This window comes from Sinocyclocheilus grahami, unplaced genomic scaffold (assembly GCF_001515645.1).
Source record: "Sinocyclocheilus grahami isolate Dianchi unplaced genomic scaffold, SAMN03320097.WGS_v1.1 scaffold243.1, whole genome shotgun sequence".
NCBI lineage: Eukaryota > Metazoa > Chordata > Actinopteri > Cypriniformes > Cyprinidae > Sinocyclocheilus > Sinocyclocheilus grahami.
This window is the reverse complement of record NW_015505422.1, coordinates 548,117-568,799: the sequence shown is the minus strand read 5'-3', so window position 1 is coordinate 568,799 and position 20,683 is coordinate 548,117. Positions and strand designations below refer to the sequence as shown.

General features: G+C 38.0%; 1 protein-coding gene across 1 annotated transcript in view; it reads left to right on the top strand.

Annotated features, from left to right (window-relative positions):
- htra1b (HtrA serine peptidase 1b) overlaps positions 1 to 20,683 on the top strand; it is a 42,657-nt gene that overhangs the window by 975 nt on the left and 20,999 nt on the right. The window contains exons 2-3 of the mRNA XM_016289279.1: positions 15,174 to 15,276; positions 16,309 to 16,513. Of these exons, the coding sequence (XP_016144765.1) occupies positions 15,174 to 15,276; positions 16,309 to 16,513 (308 nt within the window). The remainder of the gene's footprint in view (positions 1 to 15,173; positions 15,277 to 16,308; positions 16,514 to 20,683) is intronic.

The window sequence follows — 20,683 nt, the reverse complement described above, 5'->3', positions numbered from 1 at the left end:
TTCTAAAAGAACAAGACAATAAAAAGTAATTTGTGTGTGTGTGTGCACAATATATCACAATGGGTTATAATGGGTTTGGTTTAATGATGCAGCAATTTAGTCTGCTGAAAAAGCAAAGCTGTACAGTCAAAATGCCCAAGAGCAATTCAGACAAAATATCAAATTCACTTCAATAAGTACAATCTAACAATGTCTCACATACCCTGATTCTTTTTATCCGAACATACCCTCTCTTATAATGCTTTAATATTTTCTTTATGAGCTATCTGATCCCTTATAATAGGCTAATACATTTAAATAACATTGATGGTTGACATTTCCTCTAATTAAATTGAAAATGGTTGAATTTTACATTCCCCTAATCAAAATAATCTAATGTTGGCAGAAGGCTCAGGATCTGATATTGAGTGATTTAAACTGGCTCCTTCTCAAGACAGTAAACACAGAAGCTTATTAGATGTTGCCAGTTCGTCTGCAACCCCATTACCGGGGATTTATTCTTGGCACTGGAAACTAACTGGAAAAAGGTGCAAAAACAAATCACAGCAGATAACCACATGCCTGCACCCTTCCCTGCAAGAGGAGTCAGCTGTAGCTCATCCAGATTCTCTTGGAATTGCAAGAGGAAAAGTAGATTCCAAACAAGTTTGAGTTTCAAGAGAAACAGTGTGGTCTCCATAAATCCAGTGCATCAAGGGGTTCGGGCCCATCAGGAGGTGTTCATTAAAGGGGTGATATGATGCTTTTTTAAAGATCATTATTTTGTGTATTTGGTGTAACAGAATATGTTGACATGCTTTAATGTTCAAAAAACACATTATTTTTCAAATACTGTACATTAATGTAGGTCCTCTATGCCCCGCCTCTCTCAAAACGCTTCGTTTTCTACAAAGTCCCTCCTTCCGACAAGCGCAGTCTGCTCTGATTGGCCAGCTGACCCAGTGCATTGTGATTGGCAGAACACCACAAGCCCTCGTCGGAAATGTAACGCCCCTTACCATAATCGCGAGCGTCATCTTTCAAAATAAATGTAAAGACAGTAAATAAATAATGTCATTCGTTTTACCATCAGTTCAAGCCCGAAAGGGGAACAGAGTCGCGTGACAGACACAGCGATGAAGCTGATATGTGTTTGCAGTACACAAGCCACGGTTAAGACAGCCAACTACTGTGAGATGTGACCCCCCCTCTCTCTCTCTCGCTCTCTCGCGCACACAACCTCTTCTCCTAGGTTCACGAAACGGTCGTTCATAAAATGCATTGCTGTTCTGTTGTAAGTAATCTTAAAGATTCCTAAATGCATCTACTTTCGGAAGGCCAAATAAAGTGCTTTTGCTTTCGCCTAGAAACACACAGCTTCTCCCTGACATGGCTGCTTCAACACTAACTGCGGTTACTGAAACCATGCCTTCTTTCTTTGTGTGCACATTTGGGCGCATTATGCAAATATTTCCACAGAGTGAGGTAGATATGTGGGGGCGTGTTAGAACGAGCCGTTTTAGGGGGCGTGGCAGAATCTTAACTTTGATAAAGAATATCTCTTTGGCTTTGAGACTTTAGTCTTTGCAACTTCAGGGATCTTATCTATGCACAATCAGCTTGTAACACTCCAAAGAGAAAGGAAAACTTGAAATCGCATCATATGACCCCTTTAAATGAAATGAAGATATTTCAATCATGAAATGTTTCAAAAAAGGCGTTCTCCCCCATATCCATAATCAAAGCAAAAATGCTACTAAACGCAGCATTTTAAACATCCAAATGGTAGCCAACAACGTTATACTATCATCTAAAACCATTTTAGTCAGTTTCTAAAGACTCTGATGCATAAAATCCATTCTGAGCTTGCGAAAAGAGCCGTGTCAGTTTGAAATCAAGCAGAAAAATGGAAAATTAGATCTCTGACTGCACAATTGGACCAGCCTCTCTGAAATTTTAATTGGTCAATGGTTGAAATAATGTTTCAACAGACAGCAATAGGTTTTGAAACAGATCTACTAAACATTGTTGTTCTTCTGAACACACTGAACAAACCTCATCCAATGGGATTAATTAGGTGTTATCAGGCCTTTATGCCATTGGACATAATGATTTCCAAATGAAGCCTGGCGTTGTCTGCACAAATCCACGTAACCCAGATTTCTGCGTATTCCCTTTGGCTCATTAAGCTATCACCACCTCACTGTTGGACTGGCCAAAAATAGCATTATACAGCTAGATTGTTTGTGCACCCAAGTTCTGCTGAAAAGTTGATCTGAGATCTACAGCCAAAACTCTGTTTCTACTCAGTCAAAGCTATTACAGCAAGACATCTCCCATCACATGATGTAATTTACATCTGGAGTTCTTGAGGCTGGACATTATCTAAGAAAACTATTCTCTGAGGATCCAGATCTAGGTCAAATTTTACAGTCTTGGAGCTGTTTTTCCTTACCCACATTTTCAGGAGATCTTTAGGAGAAACATTTGGCCTTGTGGACTTTTTACACTGTCACTAGATTAATTTGTTCATTAATAATATCCAGCAGTTTTTTGTTTTGTTTTGTTTTTTTAATGAACAAATCAAAAAAGATTTTGCACACATCAAAATAATTATTTTGTTTGATATTATTCTGTGATGCAAATTACATTTTAAATATATTTAGTATTAAAGTAAATGAAAATGACATAGTAAAAAAATGTCTATTGTCTTTATATAACAAAAGGAAAATGTCCAAGAACATTGTTTTTTAACAAAAAACAACTTCTGAGACATAAAAGTGCACGTAGTTGAAGACCTTACCTTAACCTTAATCCTCTCCGTGCCAGGAGGAGCATAAGGCCTGGACATTTTCTTTCCACTGCTTCCTGTCTTTAGCGGCTTGTCTAGCTCTCTCCCACGAAGGCCACCCCTCTCCATCTCTTTCCTTTTCAGCAGTTCTACGCCATGTTGTTTTTGGCCGTCCTTTTCTTCTCCTTCCTTCTGCCCTCCAACCCAAGGCAATAGCACAGTCACTAGCTGGACATTTCCTAAGCACGTGTCCAATCCAGGTCCATCTTCTCCTCCTCACTTCATCTCGGACTCTCTCAGTCTCTGCCAATTCCAACACCCTCTCGTTGGTGAAATGTTGTTTACAGCGAATCCTGAGTATTCTTCTGAGGCACTTATTCTGGAGGGTATCCAGTTTTTTCTCCTCCCCTTTAGTCAGCTTCCAAGTTTCACACCCATACAGTAGTGTAGGTAGTACCAAGGTCTTGAACAATGTCACCTTGGTCTTCCTGCCAATGTCTCTGGCATAAAATACTTTGGCCAGCTTGTGAAAAGCTGCACTGGCCAGAGCTATTCTACTCTGTATGTCAACTGTGCCACCTCCATCATGGGTCACGTCCGCACCAAGGTATGTGAAGCGCTCCACCTCCTCCACACCATTCTGCCCTACTCGCAGTGCATCTTTCTCCTTGCTGTTCAACTTCATCACCTTGCACTTCTGGGCATTCAGTTTGAGTCCTACCCTTCCTGCATTTTCTTCCAATCTTGTGGTCTTCGTCTGCAGCTGGTCGAATGTCGATGATAGTAGGGCTATGTCATCGGCAAAGTCTAGGTCCTCATGTACTGTGGTGAAGTTCCATCTTATGCCTGTTTTCTTGTTCTCCACTGTCTGCCTCATGACCCAGTCTATGATCGTAATGAACAGGAATCCTGACATGCAGCAGGCTTGCTTGACTCCGGTAATCACTGGAAACCATTCAGTTTTTTCCCCTTCGTCTATCACTGCGCACTGAAAGTCTTCGTATAGTGCTTTGACTATAGCGATCAGTTTGCTTGGTATTCCATATTTCTTCATAATCACCCACAGGCTTCTTCTATCATTGGAATCAAAAGCCTTTTCAAAGTCCACAAAGTGAACGTACAATATGGCGTTTCACTCGTTGACTTATTCCATTGTTCCAGGATGTTTCGCAGGATGAAGATCTGATCAACAGTGCTCCTTCTGGCCCGAAATCCAGCTTGTTCTTTCCGGAGGTATCCATCAACTCCATCCTGAATTCTTCTGATCAAAATCTTCCCAAGCACTTTGCTGGCTATCGGTAAGAGGGTCACCCCTCTCCAATTTCCGCAGTCTTGTAGGTTTCCATTGGTCCGGTACTCTTTCTTCCTGCCAGATACGGTCTAGAATTTGTTTCAGTTCTTTACAAGAGCCATCCAGGTCTGCCTTAATCATCTCTGCTGTAACTTGGTCTATCCCTGGGGCCTTGCCAGTTCACATAGAATAGATTGCCCTCTTGATTTCCTGTTTTGTAGACACTTCTACTAAAATCTGAAGAGTTTCTTCCCTCTCATTCTCTTCATCTTGTAGTGGTTCTAGAGACCTTTCCCTATTTAGCACTTCCTGGAAGTGCTCTTTCCACCTGCTTAATCATTCTTCTTTCCTCTTCAGCAGTTTCCCATCTTTACTCTTAACTGCAACCATCTTCTTGTGACACTGACCTGTCAGTGTCACACTATTTCATACAGCTCTTTTAGCCTGCCAATCATCTCTGCTGTAACTTGGTCTATCCCTGGGGCCTTGCCAGTTCACATAGACTGGATTGCCCTCTTGATTTCCTGTTTTGTAGGCACTTTTACTAAAATCTGAAGAGTTTCTTCCCTCTCATTCTCTTCATCTTGTGGTGGTTCTAGAGGCCTTTCCCTATTTAGCACTTCCTGGAAGTGCTCTTTCCACCTGCTTAATTGTTCCTGTTTCCCATCTTTATTCTTAACTGAAACCGTCTTCTTGTGACACTGACCATTCAGTTGTTTTCACTATTTTATACAGCTCTTTTTGCCTGCCGTTTTCTGCTGCGCTTTGTGCCCTCTATGCCTTCTCTGTCATCCATCTTATTTTGTCCTCCCTGACGTTCTTTTTTACTTCTTTGTCTCTCTGCTTGTATGTTTCTTTGAGTCTGTCCTTGATTCTTTCAGATTTTGTGCTGTGGATTTTTCCTTTTATCTCCTTTCTCTCATCAATAAGCTGCCATGTTGCCTTACTCATCCATGGTTTACTCTTCCATTTCCTGTAACCAAGGACTTCCTCTGCAGCACCGACATAAGCCTTCCTCTGCTGTTTCCACATTGCATTTATGTCCTCACTGTCACCACTCTCATCCTTTATTTTGGTCAGCTTACTTCTGACTGCATCAGTGTATTTCTTCCTGGTTTCCTCATCCTTCAGTCAAGGGTTGACTTTCTTCTGGTTCCTGTTTGTGCTAAGTCGCAACCTGATTCTCGTTTTCACCAAATAATGGTCACTGTTCACATCAGCACCTCTCTGCACTTTGGTGTCCAAGACGGAGGACCTCCACAGCCTGCTGATCATAAGGTGGTCGATTTGGTTCTTCACCGTTCCATCTGCTGATACTCATGTTGTTTTGTGAATGTTCTTGTGCATGAATAATGTGCCAGTTATGATGAGACCATTGATCTCGCAGAATTCACACACCTTCTCACCGTTGTCATTTCTAACTCCAAGCCCTTGAGTGCCCATTATCCTTTCATATCCGTTGTTATCTTGGCCAACCTTGGCATTCAAGTCCCCCATCACGATGATTATGTCTTGCCTGTTGCATTGGTCTACAGTCTGCTGCAGCATCTCGTAGAACTTTTCTGTCTCCTCATCAGCTCGCTCATTGTGTGGGGCATATGCCTGGATTACTGTCAGTCTCCTGAATCAAGAATAAAATCTTGCTGTGATTATCCTACTGCTGACAGGTGTCTACTCCATCAGTGCCTTCCCTGCTTGTTTACTGACTAGTATGGCAACTCCACTTTTATACAGCTCCTCATCTCCTGCATACAGCACTGTTTGTCCTGTTACCAGCTCCTGTCTGCCTGCTCCTGTCCATCTGCACTCGCTGATCCTGAGCAGGTCCAGCTTGTACTGATCCATCTCTCTGGCAATCTGTGAAGCTGCCCCCGCTCTGTATATACTTCTGACATTCCAGTGCCCGATGGAGAGTTCTTGTTTGGGTGTTACTATAGATGTCGTCGAACGTTGAGATTCCCGAAGGCTTTGACCCCATGCAGTCTTGCTGCCATCACTGGCCATCTTAGCTTCACCCTGGTTACTTCTATCTGTAATGTCCATGGTATCGGTAACAATCCTTTTTGATGGGAGAAGGTTGTTAGCCTGCTGCCCAACCCCCTTCCTAGGAGGACCAGTGGTTTTCTGTCAGGGTTCCTTCCCTTAGACCATGTTGGTTCACGACACCTTATTCCTTATTTTTTGGTGTTATTCGGTGTACACCCACACAAGGGATCCCCTATCCACCACCCAGGGGACGTGCCTCTACGCTGTATGGTCTCAGCGCGAGGACGTAGTTGAAGAAACACCCTTATATGTTGCCCCTGTGATGAGAGGTCTAGGGGTCTTGCCCAAATACTTTCATTGTTGTACGCCCAAATTATCTATGAAGGGCGTATGTGTGATGTCATGTTTTGAAATTCCCCAAACTGAAAAAAATAGGGCATTTGGCTTTAATTGCTCACAGACATCAGTTTATGAGTTAATTGGTGATTTATTGAGCAAGAGAATCAGTGGTGTAGATTTTCAACAACTACAGATTTCACTGCAGAAATGACAGCATAAATAGTGTCTGTCTCAAACATAAGCTGAAGAAGTAAGGGTGTTACTGTATGCTGCAGTGAAGCTAACACACACTCTTTGGTTTGCCCCAAGTGCTGAGTTTGCATCAGAAGAGAAAAAAGCATACCGCAAGCCAATCTCAGCCGGTGGCATGCAGAGTATAAGAACTTTAAGGACATTTTAAGAATCTTATGTTGACACCGCAGTTCTGAGTTCAGGCAAAATGCCACTGATGTGGAAAATCATTAGGGAGGGAAGGTATGCTTTAGGCATGCGTTACCCCATTGACTGGGACTACTGAGTCAAGACTTTAAACTTATGGTTGCCAGATATTACATGACTAATGGATATAATTTTGATCACTTTACAGTAAATTGAATGCTGCAAGTTTAAGACTCTTAAAGATTTTTTTTGCCTTTATTGTGATAGGACAGTGTAGAGGAGACAGGAAGGGATTGTGAAAGGTCCTCAAACTGGGATTTCATTAAGATCACACTATAGAAACCGCCTAAAATTAGAAATGTACTAAAAATAAGCCTATGGCAAGACATTTGGTAGGGGGGGCATCATTTAAGTGCATCATCCAGGTATTTAAAGTGCACTTTTTCTTTTTGGAATTTTCATTGTGAACACACTACTCGCACTATTTATACTACAAAATGTAATAGAATAGTGCATAAGTGCGCGATTTGGGATGCACTTATAAAAACAATTAACACGCATTTGAGAATTGTAATGAATGCTGCAATGAATGCTAGTTGCAGTAAAACACCAACAAATGTTATTCCTTTTCACAAAAGCAATGATTATGGGGTAGATTATCAATTAATGAAGACATATTTTCATGTGGTTCCTTGCAAAATACTATGTTATGACTTCAAAACGTGTTTACCAAGGTGCATGATTTGCAAACGAATAAATTTTAACTTTTGCATTACATAACCAGCTCCATTATGTGACTTTTCTGACACAGTAAACTTGCTCAGTAGCGCACCTGGTACAGAGTTGAATTCGCAATGCTGAGTGCTCAGGAACATGAGTTGTTATAGAAGAGCAAAACGACTTAAAAATCTAGCTAAAATGGCATGGTTGCCTCAGCAAATGCATTGTTATCTCACATTTACATATCTCACTTTATGTTACTTTTGTGAGAAGGTATTAACATTTTGGTGTCACTGCTGCAATATATACAACAACCAGCATAGTAAAACATGTCCTGATTTCTGTACATCTGCTTTGGTAAAACTGAACAAGCTTTCATCGCCACAAACTGGACATTTCACCAGTAAAGCCGTGGAACTTGTAAGAAGCAATGTAATATCATTTTGGCACGTTTTCCATTAAGCCTGGGTGTTTACCATTAAACATTAATTTTGGAGCTATATTTGGAGTTTACAATGAAATATATGCTGTTTTATAAAAGAAGTAGAGCTTTCAGGAGAAGCAAAATTCAGTTTATGGCGGTACTATTTTATTTTCATGGTATTTGCACACAATGATTGACTGTCGTAAAACTGATAAACTTGAAAGTAATTCAATGATCAGAATCAGATTTTATGGTAAATCTATTTCAATCTAAGCTGCGACTTTGATAATATGTTTTATTTCTGACATGTTTTGTCTTGGCTAAGCTCTGACTTTGATTATGTATTTCTGAAATGTTTGTTTTGGCTAGTACAAGTTCTGAATGGCCAGTAAAAACATGCAACAGATGCAGCTGCTCCACTCTAACAAAGGGAGAAGTAATCATTTGTGGGGTGGGTGTCATTTGATGCAGTGTTATTTTGAAAGTATATAAACATCTAACAGATGTGTACAGCTGTTTCATAATCAATAGAGTATTGAGAAAGTCTACAGACATCCCAAAGTAATTTTCATTTAAAAAATTCACCAGTCCTGTGTCCAGAAAATAGGACTTCTTATGCAAAAATAAATACATAAATAAGTTTTTCTCCAGATGGGTTATCAAGGAAAACATCACAAAAGATTTGGGAGATCAGGAGGCATTTATTTCTGATGGTTGAGGAGGTTTTAAACAGCTTGTGACTGCATTCATAAATAAGAACCTCAGTCAAACATGACAGTAGTTGCACTCTAGACTGAATGGTAATAGAGCTATACAAATTATGAAAGGTTATTATTAGTCTTACATGCAATCATAATGAGGTGTGATATTCATAGATAGGTAATATTAACACATATAATGCTGCCTTCAAGTGCATGTATCTCAGAATTGAGCGTTAGTTATTGCAACATATCTCTATCACATATTTACATGTGGTATCACAACTGTTTTTGTTACATAAAGCAAACTTTAACTTTTTCAAAAAGTTGAGTGATTAATTTTGCATGATACACTACAGATATGCTCACTGATCTCTATATATAGATTATAGAAATATGTTATAATCTATATACCTGATGGGCTAAAAGTTTGTAATAATTAAGACTTTTTTTGTTTTGCTTTTGAAATAAGTCCATTATGCTTACCAAGGCTGCATATTTGAACAAAAATAATGTAAAAACAGTACTATTATTGTAATGTAATTACAAGAGCTGTTTTCTATTTTAATACATTTTCAAATGTTATTAATTTCTGTGATGGCAAAGAACTTTGAGCTTTCAGCAGCCATTGCTCCAGTCTTCAGTGTCACATAATACTTTGTAAATCATTCTAATATGCTGATTTGGTGCTTGGTTCTTTTAAATTGTTATATTCTGTATTTTTGATTAAATAAATGCAGCCTTGGAGAGCATAAGAGACTTTTGACCAGTAGTAGATCAGTGTTCCCGCCATATTTCAAATCAACTTATGCCTTTCAACTTGTGCAATATCTAGAATTCAGAGTTTCCCACTTTTAAATATGACTTTGCTTATTCGTTTACTGTAAGTGCTCAGAACTAATTATAATATTTCAAAATCAGCTAGGAGGGCATCTCAGACATCCCATAACAACATAAAATACATAACAATTGTGAGCCAGTATTACAAGGCATCATATCAAGGGGTGAGAACCAGAAAGGCATAAGTGACATTTCACCAACTCTACAGGAGGGCCAAAATAAAAACCAACAGGCTTAGTATGTTCAGAGTTAAGTCTTTTGGTTTCTAATGAATAACTCCAAAATTATTAGGAATTCACTTGTGTCCTTTTGGCAGTAGAAAGAGCACATCAAGAGCTTTCATTTGATATATATATCTCCATTTCACCCAAAATGTCACTTACGCCCTTCTGGTTCTCATCCCTCGATATGCACACTTTCAGATTTCAGATTCTAAGGTAATAAAATTTCACTCGCATGGAGCAGATGTTCATGTGGCCATTTCCTGACCTTTCCACATGTCCCTGGAGTCTATAGAATCATTACTTGTACTTTTCACATAAAACATGACTCGTATGTGGGTTGCACAAATGTGTTAGATTTTGTGCCAGCTATGACATAACAAATGAAATGTTCTCTTGCTTTAAACGTGCTAAACCCTCTACAGATGTGCAGCCATATTATGAGGGAGGAAAAACTATTCCATTATCAAGATTCCAGAGTCATGATGGGATATGCTAGAGGGAATGGCAATCAGTTATATAAGCCTACAAATATGTTTTTACCAGCCTGTTTCTACAATAGTAAAATCAGTGGTGTAAAGTAACAAAGTAATAATACTTCGTTACAGTACTTAAGTATTTTTTGGGAGTATCTGTAGGCTACTTTACTTGAGTTTTTATATTTCAGCCAACTTTTACTCCACTACATTTCCTAATTAAAATTTATACTTTTACTCCGATACATTTCCCAGAAGCATATTCGTTACTTACTACAAAATAGTCAGAAGTCAGAAGAACACGGACTTCAGGAAAGCAGGTTTGACGAATCAGTGGTCTGGCATTTGCAAGTTAGACTCATAAAAACACCTTTGCTCATGTGCAAACAAGCACGCGCACATTCGCAGATGATTTCATTTTCCACTCAAGTCGAGTCTGGGGTCTGCGATATACAATATATATTCTGCGATAATATGGTAAGTGTTGTGATGTGCGATCTGACATTATCTATCGCCAAATCACAGTGCATGTATCTCAGAATTGAGCGTTAGTTATTGCAACATATCTCTATCACATATTTACATGTGGTATCACAACTGTTTTTGTTACATAAAGCAAACTTTAACTTTTTCAAAAAGTTGAGTGATTAATTTTGCATGATACACTACAGATATGCTCACTGATCTCTATATATAGATTATAGAAATATGTTATAATCTATATACCTGATGGGCTAAAAGTTTGTAATAATTAAGACTTTTTTTGTTTTGCTTTTGAAATAAGTCCATTATGCTTACCAAGGCTGCATATTTGAACAAAAATAATGTAAAAACAGTACTATTATTGTAATGTAATTACAAGAGCTGTTTTCTATTTTAATACATTTTCAAATGTTATTTATTTCTGTGATGGCAAAGAACTTTGAGCTTTCAGCAGCCATTGCTCCAGTCTTCAGTGTCACATAATACTTTGTAAATCATTCTAATATGCTGATTTGGTGCTTGGTTCTTTTAAATTGTTATATTCTGTATTTTTGATTAAATAAATGCAGCCTTGGAGAGCATAAGAGACTTTTGACCAGTAGTAGATCAGTGTTCCCGCCATATTTCAAATCAACTTATGCCTTTCAACTTGTGCAATATCTAGAATTCAGAGTTTCCCACTTTTAAATATGACTTTGCTTATTCGTTTACTGTAAGTGCTCAGAACTAATTATAATATTTCAAAATCAGCTAGGAGGGCATCTCAGACATCCCATAACAACATAAAATACATAACAATTGTGAGCCAGTATTACAAGGCATCATATCAAGGGGTGAGAACCAGAAAGGCATAAGTGACATTTCACCAACTCTACAGGAGGGCCAAAATAAAAACCAACAGGCTTAGTATGTTCAGAGTTAAGTCTTTTGGTTTCTAATGAATAACTCCAAAATTATTAGGAATTCACTTGTGTCCTTTTGGCAGTAGAAAGAGCACATCAAGAGCTTTCATTTGATATATATATCTCCATTTCACCCAAAATGTCACTTACGCCCTTCTGGTTCTCATCCCTCGATATGCACACTTTCAGATTTCAGATTCTAAGGTAATAAAATTTCACTCGCATGGAGCAGATGTTCATGTGGCCATTTCCTGACCTTTCCACATGTCCCTGGAGTCTATAGAATCATTACTTGTACTTTTCACATAAAACATGACTCGTATGTGGGTTGCACAAATGTGTTAGATTTTGTGCCAGCTATGACATAACAAATGAAATGTTCTCTTGCTTTAAACGTGCTAAACCCTCTACAGATGTGCAGCCATATTATGAGGGAGGAAAAACTATTCCATTATCAAGATTCCAGAGTCATGATGGGATATGCTAGAGGGAATGGCAATCAGTTATATAAGCCTACAAATATGTTTTTACCAGCCTGTTTCTACAATAGTAAAATCAGTGGTGTAAAGTAACAAAGTAATAATACTTCGTTACAGTACTTAAGTATTTTTTGGGAGTATCTGTAGGCTACTTTACTTGAGTTTTTATATTTCAGCCAACTTTTACTCCACTACATTTCCTAATTAAAATTTATACTTTTACTCCGATACATTTCCCAGAAGCATATTCGTTACTTACTACAAAATAGTCAGAAGTCAGAAGAACACGGACTTCAGGAAAGCAGGTTTGACGAATCAGTGGTCTGGCATTTGCAAGTTAGACTCATAAAAACACCTTTGCTCATGTGCAAACAAGCACGCGCACATTCGCAGATGATTTCATTTTCCACTCAAGTCGAGTCTGGGGTCTGCGATATACAATATATATTCTGCGATAATATGGTAAGTGTTGTGATGTGCGATCTGACATTATCTATCGCCAAATCACACACAAGAGTGCACGCACGTGATTTATTAGTCTATTAAAACTCAAAATTAAAAAATGCTTCTGTATGCTTTTTATATTTATATAATTTAATATAGTTAATCTATATCACACAAAGAGTACAGTTTTTCTGCAGATATTAGCATCATAACAAATATAATAATCATTTTATACAAGTTCAGTAAAGTTAGCAATAAGTGACTTACATTTTAGACATAATATTGCTTGTTTTTGCTCAATTTTGCCAACGAAATTAGTTCCAAACGAATATCACAGCACTGTTTTGCGTCACAGTGTTTACTTATTGAATGAATCAGCTTTTTGAACAAATCGGTTGAATAAATGATTCAGTGATTCACTCATTAATACAGTTAAATACTTTGTTTCTGAATGAATCAGCCGTTTGGACGAATCGGTTGAATCTCAATGACTCACTCATTAACAGTCACTTGCTGCCACCTACTGGCGGTTTTAATTTCACATTTCGACATTTTTTTATGTTTTAATATCATTTCAAATAACAGTATTCAATGTTTTATGTAAAAACTAAATATTAGGCCTATTTATCCATCTGTAACTGCAGCTTAAATGCATCCATGTCCCCTCTGCGATACATTAAACTGTGTAAATACATCTAAATGCTATTTCAGATGCAGATTCCAGAAATGTTTTCTTATGTTGGAATGAAAGACACTAAGTACCGGAAGAAGTGCTTCTTATTCTTACCCAAAAATACAAAATGGAAGAAAGAGTTAAAACTGAACACAATCTTGCTACTCAAGCTGTGTATGATTTTTTTTAAATATATATGTATTAGCTTCTTTTCCATTTTGCATTTACTTGTACTTTTACTTTCAATACTTAAATACGTTTAAGATTAAAAAAATACTTTTCGTACTTAAGTACAATAAATATTACATACTTTAAGACTTTTACTTGAGTAATATTCTAAACGGTTACTTCAACTTCTACCAAAGTAATTTTCTGGTAAGATATCTGTACTTTTACTTGAGTATGGCTTTAAACTACTTTATACACCACTGAGTAAAATGTAATTCCTATTCACAACCAATTTTCAACTTAGAAACTTAGATTTTTTTCCCTCTCCCAGAGGTTGTCAAGTGACATTAAGTAAAGACGTTTCCCATGAATTTAGCATCTGATATTATTTATTATAGCAAAAAACAGCGAGGTATAGATGATTTGTTAGTTCCACACTCATATTGTAGGTGGTATTTGGTTTGGCAATTGTGTAATTAGGCTTTACCCATCTGTGTTGCATTATGGTAATTGCTCTTTTTTACAACCCAAATAGTCGAGCATTCACTATTGCAGCAAACCTCCCAGAAATGAAAAAAAAGGCCATAAAAGTCTTGGTGTTTTGGGTCAAGGTGCTGTTTATCACTGGGGATTTCAAACAGTGGATACATAGAGCTGTACACAGACCCTTAGGGAAGAAACAAATAGCACGCTACCTAACATGGACAAGGGGGCAGTGCAGATGTGCTTGCATGCAGATGTTGTGAAAGAAGGGTTATACAAGTTAAAAATAGTGTTACATGTGCAAAGTTATAAAAGGTTTTGACTCAGATCCAAGTTTTATAAGCACTTTCTATCTAAGGATGTATCATTTTCTAGACGAGTTGAACCCTGTTTCTCAAAAACTCACATTCGTCTCTTTTATTTTGCTGTTTTATAAGCAAGATTAGGTCTGCTGGTGTGGAACAATTCTAATGAAAAACTTTCTCCAGAATAGCTGCTTTGTCCTGTTTAAGCAATCATGGAATTCTGTGGTCAGATATTTTTGTATAACGACGCTAAAAACTTGCACTTGTCTCCTTGCAAGACATTCCTAGCTGTGCTAGTTTCATGTTTTCCGTAGCTCACTGATCTCTCATTTCGATTAAATAATAAAGCAATTTCCATTCAAATCAAAATGTCATGTCCATTTTAGGTAAGTACTCTACAAAATATCCTGTTAACTTATGGTTTTAAAAAAAATCACAGTAAAAGATACTACAACAAGATTTTTGGTATTATGTGATGCTTGTATGTTCAATTGTTTATTAGTTATGCAATAATTAATAATTTAATGGTTATTAGTTTTTACTTCCAAAATCATAAAATTAACAGTGCGTTGTTAAACCGTTTATAATTTTTCACCAAATCAGTCTCAATTTGGAAAAATGTGTCTAAAAAAGGGACGACTTGCTTTTTATTAGGTGAGCACTGAAAAAGCTACGGATTAAAACATTTGCTCCCTGTGATGTTTTAAACCTTTTTCACTATGCGACTTAATATTAAATAAATCTTTACATTTTAATTCTTTTTACCTTATCTTGATGCTAGGAAATAAATCAATTCTATATCATGCTCCTGCGAGGCCACTAGACAAATATCATTAAGAAAATAGTAGCAGACCCTGCTTTAAGAGACGAGGGTGAACTGAATAAATAAATAAATAAGGAAGCTTGCTAACATTAGCACTGAGGACCCTGTTGCACAACTGACACTCTGACCCAATCCGTAATCCAGTTCTGGAATAAATAATGATATACAATTAGAATTATCTGCACTCTATAATTTGGTTTAATTTTATACAGTTTATTTCCTGTACCATATTGGTTTAATTTTACTCTTTGTTTGCCATGTGTTCTCCAGGCCACGAGGATAATCCAGATAGCCTCCGGCACAGATATAACTTCATTGCTGATGTGGTGGAGAAGATCGCTCCAGCTGTGGTTCACATTGAGCTGTTCCGCAAGTATGTATCCTGAATCACACACTCCATTAATCAGTAATCACATGTCTCAGAGAGGACATGTTTATCAGGACTATCTTTGACACTTATTGGTATCTATAGTTCCATGAAGAACATTTAACATCAGTGGAAACTTTCCATTGCACAAAAAGTTCTTTAAAAGTTTTTTAGATTATTAAAATAGAACATCACACAAGAAAATGAAAGGTTCCTTTAAGAACTGGTTCTTTGAAAGGTTCTTTGAGGAGCCGAGGATGGATGAGAGCTCTGCAAAAACACCCTTTTGGAACATTTATTTTTGAAAGTGAACTTGATAAATTTTTATTTTGTTCTCATACTCTTTCACTGCCATCTTTAAGAGTCAGCACAGGGCAAAAACAGATATTCCGTCTGGTTTTGTCTTTTATTAGCCCTCTATCATCAATATAAATAGAATTACTTCTTCCATGTATGCGAGATTGCATCCATATTGGCCCTAAAACATCATTCTTCTCAGCTAATAATTTCTCTCAGATTTTTGGAGATGGTTGAGAGGTTGATCTATGATTAATTGACAAAGATGTTGTTCCAGGAACATGATCCTCATAGATAAATCATGCTGTTTGTTTAAGTGTCAAGCGCGTCGTAAAAATTATTTTTATGGCATGATCCATTAAGCTTTATCCTCATTGTAGAATAACATTGTTATAAAGTATCAAGTTTTATGTTTTTTCACTTGAATATAGATTGAATATCTATCACAATATCTTTATCATTGCATAAGACACAGTTTGTGGAATGTAGAAAACAACCAACCTCAATTTTAGGCTGTTGAAATTGAGCACTGCGGTAAAAAAAATCTGGAGAACAACCGTCATGTTTTCCACAAATCACTTGTCAGAGGAAGTTCCTCCTTCGTCTGAAATCTAGCTGGAAAATATAGTCAAATCAAGAATGTTGAGCAACCATCATTCTTAGCCGTTCCTCTGTGGAAAGTTGTCTTACGGTATTATGAAAAGGTTGCTCCTCGAGAAGTTCTTCACTTTTCTTTCTTAGAATGATTTTCACCAAGCGGGAAGTGGCGGTGGCCAGCGGCTCTGGCTTCGTGGTGTCTGAAGATGGCCTGATTGTAACCAATGCCCACGTGGTAGCCAACAAACACCGGGTGAAGGTGGAGCTTAAGTCCGGCGCCACCTATGAAGCCAAAATCAAAGACGTAGATGAGAAAGCAGACATCGCTCTCATCAAGATAGACGCTCCGGTAAGTACCTGTCCGTATAGTATGTCACACTCAGCTCTTTTGGATACCACATATAAACTAAGACTCAGTTTGTTCCAACATCTAGTGAGAACCCTGCATAGGTAAGATTTTAGGGCATCATACTGTACCTTCTTTTATCCAAATTCTAGGGCAGCATTAGATGCATCCTTCACGGAGTAACCAAACTCATAATACATAGCAACCCAGATAGCACATGTACGTCTGCAAGATGTTTGTTAAAGGTCTCTTGATCTAGAAAGAATATGCTGTCTACAAACGTCTGACAGACGTCTTTCAGATGTCAGTTTTACATACATTCTAAATCATAAACATCTTAAAGACATCTAACAGACGTCTATTTGACATCTAAAAGGAAACGTCCTATAGACGTATTGCAGAACTCTCTAAAAAATATGTCTTGCAGATATAAATGCAGACGTCAAATAGACGTCTCCGAGATGTATGTGTGCTATCAGGGCAAGCTCAGTGGAAAAATCCATCCAAGATGATGGATGAATCAAGAAAAATGTAAATTCAATAAATAACATTTAATACCAAAAATTTTGCTAAAAACAATCTATTACAAACAATTGACAGTTTTTCCCATTTTTTTTGTGTGCTATGAATTTAATGCTTATAAGAGTATCACATATTTAGCTTAGCAACATATAAGTATGTGCATCAGGTGTGTTTTATGCTTTTTTAATGTTTTTATTTAATTCATGAAGGTACTGTGAATCGAATTGTTACATATTCTTCCATAATTGTACAATACTATCATATTTTGTACATGTGACTTAGGTAGTAATTAAAAATAATCATTAATTTACTAATTTACAGTCAATACAAATGCTGCATCTATTGCGTCTGCCATATTTTCCCACTGACATGCCCTCAACTCGGAAACTCTGGGCTCAAAGAAAGTTCAGAATGTCCCACTTGCAATCACGACTTCATGTGCATTCAACTCATGAATATGGTATTTCTGACATGGCTTGAATGCACCATATTTTTGTGACATACTCAGATGAGCACTCAAGATCAGTCACGCAAGAGATTTTCATTTTCAGCTTTCATTTTCAAGAGATTGATAACATGCCCCCCCAGAGTAAGCATAGAAGCAGGCAGAAATAGGCTTTTCTTGGCTCTGAGGATAATGACCCTGTTTTAAAGGAAGGCACTTCTGTACCAGGAAGAGAGACAGATCCAGATAAGCCATGGTGAATTGCTCTACTAAACAAGCCTGGATCCACACCCAGGCAGAGTCAGAAAAAAACATGAAGAGACCATTTTGACAAGGGTTTGATTAGAGTTGCTCATATAACATTAAATTACACTCTAATGTAAAAAAGTGGAAAATGTAATTTTGCACAAAAAAGTTACACATACTGTTAAAGTATGGATGTTTCCAGTGCTTTCATAATTCATTTTAATTACACATATAATGAGTTGCATGTTTTATAGTTATAAAGTAATGAATCATAATGGTTATGTCTTCAAAAAATGGTTATGCCTACAAAAAATAGTGCATTACATATGAACGACACCAAATATTGTGTTGTATATCATGTTATAGTGCATTATAATGCAATAATGATAATGCTTTATAAAGCATTATAGGTTTAACCTTGCATAGGCAAGTATGATAAAGTATGATCAAATATTTATGTAAAGCATTACAATTTAATTGTAAATCCTGAACAGTATCTTTTTTAAAAATAAGGTGCAAAAGTCTATATTCTATACAACAGAGTGACTATATTTACATTACACCGCAGTCTCAAATGCCTTAATGCTTTTATAAAGTGGTTTCTACATAAAAATATTACAGATGCAAATTTTCTTTGAACAATTGTGAAGTGTCATCCTTCCACTAGAACATATACAGTAACAGTTTCCTTTCTGAGTGCTGCATAGAGAGATACACAGTAGATGGTTTCATGTTGTACAGTAGGTGTAAATATGTCATGTATTTTAGTGCAGCTCGAATGCTGTACTGACCAATCAGCATCCAGGACCAAAACTACCAATTTCATAATCAACAGTATATACAAGCTTTATCTAAAATATTATCAAATATGTTAAAATTGTCATGGGCACATAATATCTTCAGGTAATAGTATAGTGGTTAAAAAATTGCATATGTAGTTAGATAATTCAGATTTATTTACCTAATATATATAGGCAGCACTGACCCAGAAACTTATGATCGCAAGTGGTGCAGGATTTACTTAACAATATGCATGGCAATACTGTTTGTTGGGGTTTGGTACCAGTTACAGGCTTTTGTGCTGGCAGACAGCAGTGCCACGTCTCTGTAATTCCTCTCCGGACTCTCATGCATAACTTCCCCTTCCTCTCTGGCTCAGGTTCGGCTTAGTCACTGCTGTACTGTGAATAATTTATATTGGGTAACTGCCTCATATTCTTTTCAGCTTGAGTTTCATGCCAGACTTTGTTGGATTGGTTCATGTCTCTGTCACCACTGAGAATTCCATATCAGAATTCCTCTTCCTGTTTAAAATGATATGACAGGACAGACATGGGAAATGTTCAGGCTGTTTCTAAATATGCTGCAGGGTTGTTACAGCAACCCTCTTGTTTGTCTGGTTATTTTTGGATGGAAGTCATTTTCAAACTCATTATGGATTATTTACAATGTCAAAAGGCTCTCAATGTATCCCCTCTCTAGAAAACCAAAGGGGCTGGGTTCGCCCGCAGTTCGTTCGCTGCTGGGCCCGGTATGGCCGCACCAGTTGCACTGGCCTAAGGGCGGCCCTGTTTGCACTTATACAGAGATTTTCTTACTATTGGGAGATGAGAGGGTCTGTATTAATTACCATTGGGAAAAGCATAACAGCTAACTTGGATCACATGAAACACCTCAGCTAATCATACAGTGGCCTCTGGTCTCCTTCCTTACATACCGCCAATACATATCTATGGCCACAGCATTAGCATTAGCCGTTACGCTTTTTTTGCCTAAAGGTCGCAGGCTTGCCTTCCAGTGGCTTTGGTTTATACCTGTTCTTTCTCAGGGTTGCTCAATGTGCTTTTCGATCTAATCTGATTCTTATTTTCTTATTCCCACTAAATTAGCCAATTCCTCAAACCAGAGAGAACATTGCAGCCTAAATCAACATCATTACACATCCCAAAAACAGCTTGAGGAACTTGTTGACCTTGTTTTAGACAGCTTGTTGGATGTAGTGCACTTATGGCGCTTTTCCACTGCGTGGTACGACTCGGCTCGGCACGGCACAGCTCGGCTCGGTTTGCGTTTCCACTGCAGTTCAGTACCGCTTTAGAGTGGGCGGGATTATTCACGTGTCGTTATAGTTGCGCCTCCTCTATTGCCGCGAGTCCTGAAAAACTTTTTCATTCCGCATCTCCCCATCAAGCTCTCGCTGGATCCGCTCCTCTGCTATTAATGAGAGGAACGTCTGTACTTCCTCAACAGACAAACGAAACAGCCACTTTTTGGTTGTTAAAAAAGGTGCGCTTGTTCAAAACAGTTTGATCCTTCGCTGGCTGTGCTGATTTAAATCTAGCGGTTCTGTTGTGTTTGTGTCACAAGTTCAGTGATGCAGGTAGTGACGATTCTCTCTGGCCAATCCGTGATCAGCAAAGTTTACACGGTACGGTTCACTTGTGGCGCTTTTCCACTGCATGGTACGGCACGGCACGGCTCGGTACGGTTCACTTTTTGGGGGTTTTCCACTGGGTACAGTACCTGGTACCTGGTACTTTTTTTAGTAGCACCTCGGTTGGGGTTCCAAGTGAACCGTACTGTTACCAAAACGTGACGTGAAAACTCTGCTGATCACAGATTGGCCGGAGAGATTCGTCACTACCTGCGTCACTAAACTTGCGACACAATCACAAAAGAACCGCTAGATTTAAATCAGCACAGCCAGCGAAGGATCGAACGCAACTGTTTTGAACGGGCGCACCTTTTTTTAACAACCAAAAAGTTTTGTTGTCTGTTGCGGAAGAACAGACGTTCCTCTCGTTGATAGCAGAGGAGCAGATCCAGCGAGAGCTTGATGGGGCGACGCGGAATGAAAAAGGTTTTTTTAGGAGTCGTGGTAGTAGAGGTGGCGCAACTAAAAAAACGACATGTGAATAATCCCGCCCCCTCTCTAAAGCGGTACTGAACTGCAGTGGAAA